Below are 2,838 nucleotides of genomic sequence, written 5' to 3' on the forward strand. Positions count from 1 at the left end.
TCTCAAAAAAAAAAAAAAAAAAAGAACAGAACAAAAAAAAAAAAGCAAGAAGGGCCAGCCACACAGAAGATTGGAATTGTAAGCACACAAGAATGTGTCCCAATGAACACAGAAGTTGTTCATTTACATGACAAAAATGCATTAAGTAGCTCTTGGGTGTGGGAACAAACCAAGTGCAATGAAGGAGACAAAAATGGTGACTACTATCTACACCTCTGCAATCAAAGGGTTTATAAACTACTTCTAGAAACTCCCTCCACCCAGAAATCCTGAGGAAGAAGCCTCAGCAAGAGAGCCTTCATGATAACAGGTACATTAACTACGCTTCAAGTGCTAAGCAAGCTGCTCATCAACACTATAACCTGAAATCAAAATGGAGCTGCTATCTACAGAGGGTGCCCAAAAAATGCATACACATTTGAAGAAAAGAAAAAACTGTATTAAAATTGTAATATAATGAACGACACTAGCATTCCTTTGATTACACCATCTTTTAAGCTAACGTCATACTACACAATTGCTATATAATTCAATTCAACTTCAAAAAGTATAGTACATAAATAACATATCTTAAAATGTGTACATTTTATGGCACCGCCGATATAAGACCAAAATCCGATTAAATGGACATGGCACACGTTTGCCCCTCTGCATTTATGCTGTCAATTTTTCCAAGAGATAAAATGGGGTTAGGGGCGGCCAGTTAGCTCAGGTGGTTAGAGCGCAGGCTCATAACACCAAGGTTGCCAGTTCGATTCCCACATCGGCCAAGGAGCTGTGTCCTCCACAACTAGATTGAAACAACTACTTGACTTGGAGCTGATGGGTCCCGGAAAAACTCACTGTCCCCCAATAAAAAAATGGGGTTAAAGTCTCCTCAGAAGTATGTGAAACAATTAAGATTATCATTTAAAGCAACTGAAGGTCATAAAATGCTTAATAAATGTAATATGCAGAAAATCCTACATTTTTTTAAAAAAGCAGTGATGTTTGTGTTATTTTATTAACAATATAATTATTTCATACTTCCTTAGAATGTGCCTTAGCATATTGATATACATAAAAGTTTTTCAATGCAGCACCATCTGCCAACATTCCTGAAAGGAGGAAAGACTAACGAATCTGTTTGAGACCAAAGAGACAGACTGATTTTATTTGAAATAAATCTAGAAGATGACTGGGCTCATTAATAATAACGAATCAACACTGCAATTCCCAGGACCAACATATAACTACTGTGCTCTGCCCACTCATTTCAAAAGTTAACTTTCTAATACTCCAGCCAGAGAAGCCAACCAGGAACGAGCCATGAACAGACATGTGTCCAAGAAGACACCGCCTGGGAAATACTCAACAAGCCTCTACGGCAAATAAAGAAATAGTTTCCAACTTGGGAAACAGCCGTAAGCACTCGGCATCCCCCGTCCTGGGAGGCAGGCGAGAGGGACACGCCGCCGGGACGAGGGCTCGGAGCAGAAAGGCGGGGCCGCCGGCGGCTTTCGCGCGGACAGAAGGTGCGCTCGCACCGACCTGCGGAACCTGGCACCGCGCCGAGCCGAAGCCCGCTCTGCGCGCCACAAAGCCTCCGAGCAAACCCCCAGCCCAAGCAGCTGTGCGAAGGCGACGGTCTGCACACTGACGCGAGGCTCTCGCCTCTGCCGTCGCAACACCACACGGCACGGTTCCACCCGCTGGCTGCACTCGGTGGTCTGGCTCCCTCCCTCTCGGGACAGGACACCGCTCGCCCGGTGCTGACACAACACGGCGACCCGAGGTCGCCGGGACAGAGCAAGCTGGCAAGAGCGGGGCACAGGCTACCTTCCCCCGGGCCCGGAGGTGCCGAAGGGGTGCAGGGGAGGGGAGCCGCTTAAGCCTTAGGGCGGCCCAAGCGGACGGCTGCCGCGAGCCAGCAGCGCGGACCCCCGGTCCGGGTCCCCGCCGGGGGTGCGCGCGGAGCACCTACCTTGACGCGCTCTCAGCAGCAGCGAGTTGGCCACGAGGTTTTCCAGCTCCATGGACCGCCGATGACGTCCACGCCGCCGCGGCGGCCTGGCTCCACGGACACAGCGAGACAGGGGAGGGACCTCCGCGCATCGCTTGCTGGGTGCCACCGGCCTGCGGGGCCGCACAAAGGGCCCGGGAGAGCAGCCCCGCCGCCGCCGCCACGGCCAACACCCGCACCACCGCCTCCGGACCCGCCTACGACGACGCCGTCGCCGCTTCGGACGCTGCTGGCGACGGCCCGGGGCTCCAGCGGGGACCGGGCGAGGCGAGCTGGCAGCCCGGTCGCCGGGGGTCTTCGCGGTCACCGCCGCGGGCCGGCTGTTGGCCGCATCACCCACGGTTCGTGCTCCCAACTCTCTCCTCAGGACCCAGCTCCCGGGCCGCCCGGAGTCTCCGCCGAGCCCGGCCCCAGGGACGGGCTCACTGGCAGGGCCACCGCCCCCGGCGGCGACGGCTACTGCCGCCGCCGCCGCCGCCTACTCGCACCGCGGCCGGCTCCCGCTAACGGCTTCCCGGAGGATGGAGCTCGAGCGCCCCTCCCCTGGCGCCGGAGGCTAAGGCGCCGCGCCGGACACTACAGCTCCCAGAAGGCCCCGCGCGGGGAGGAAGTGGCGCGTCTAGCGAGCGTGGCCTGCTGGGAGTTGTAGTCGCTCAGTCTATATGCGCGTAGGCTGAGCCGGATATATCTGCTTCTCGCCGGCTGTTATCGCGACTTGAGGGTGGGGGCGGCACCCTGGTCCCGGCACGTGTTGCCTGACGGAACCCGCTCTCCGGTAGTCTTGGGCCATCGGCTCGCCTCCTCCGGGTCTCTGAGGCCGTGCGGAGTCGGGCGCC

At 55.6% G+C, this 2,838-nt stretch overlaps 1 protein-coding gene across 12 annotated transcripts in view; it reads right to left on the reverse strand.

Annotated features, from left to right (window-relative positions):
* The window catches only part of GRK4 (G protein-coupled receptor kinase 4), a 64,126-nt gene extending 62,079 nt beyond the window's left edge, over nt 1-2,047 (reverse strand). For 11 of the 12 annotated variants that reach the window (XM_019657979.1, XM_019657982.1, XM_019657981.1 and 8 more), the window contains exon 1: nt 1,964-2,043. In XM_019657979.1, coding sequence (XP_019513524.1) covers nt 1,964-2,015 — 52 coding nt within the window. In that variant the 5' untranslated portion in view covers nt 2,016-2,043. Of the gene's footprint in view, nt 1-1,963 lie in introns of all 12 variants that reach the window. The other variant, XM_019657975.1, reaches the window with a different exon arrangement.
* Between the last annotated feature and the right edge of the window lie 791 nt (nt 2,048-2,838).

Source organism: Hipposideros armiger, unplaced genomic scaffold (genome assembly GCF_001890085.2).
Source record: "Hipposideros armiger isolate ML-2016 unplaced genomic scaffold, ASM189008v1 scaffold_282, whole genome shotgun sequence".
Lineage (NCBI taxonomy): Eukaryota > Metazoa > Chordata > Mammalia > Chiroptera > Hipposideridae > Hipposideros > Hipposideros armiger.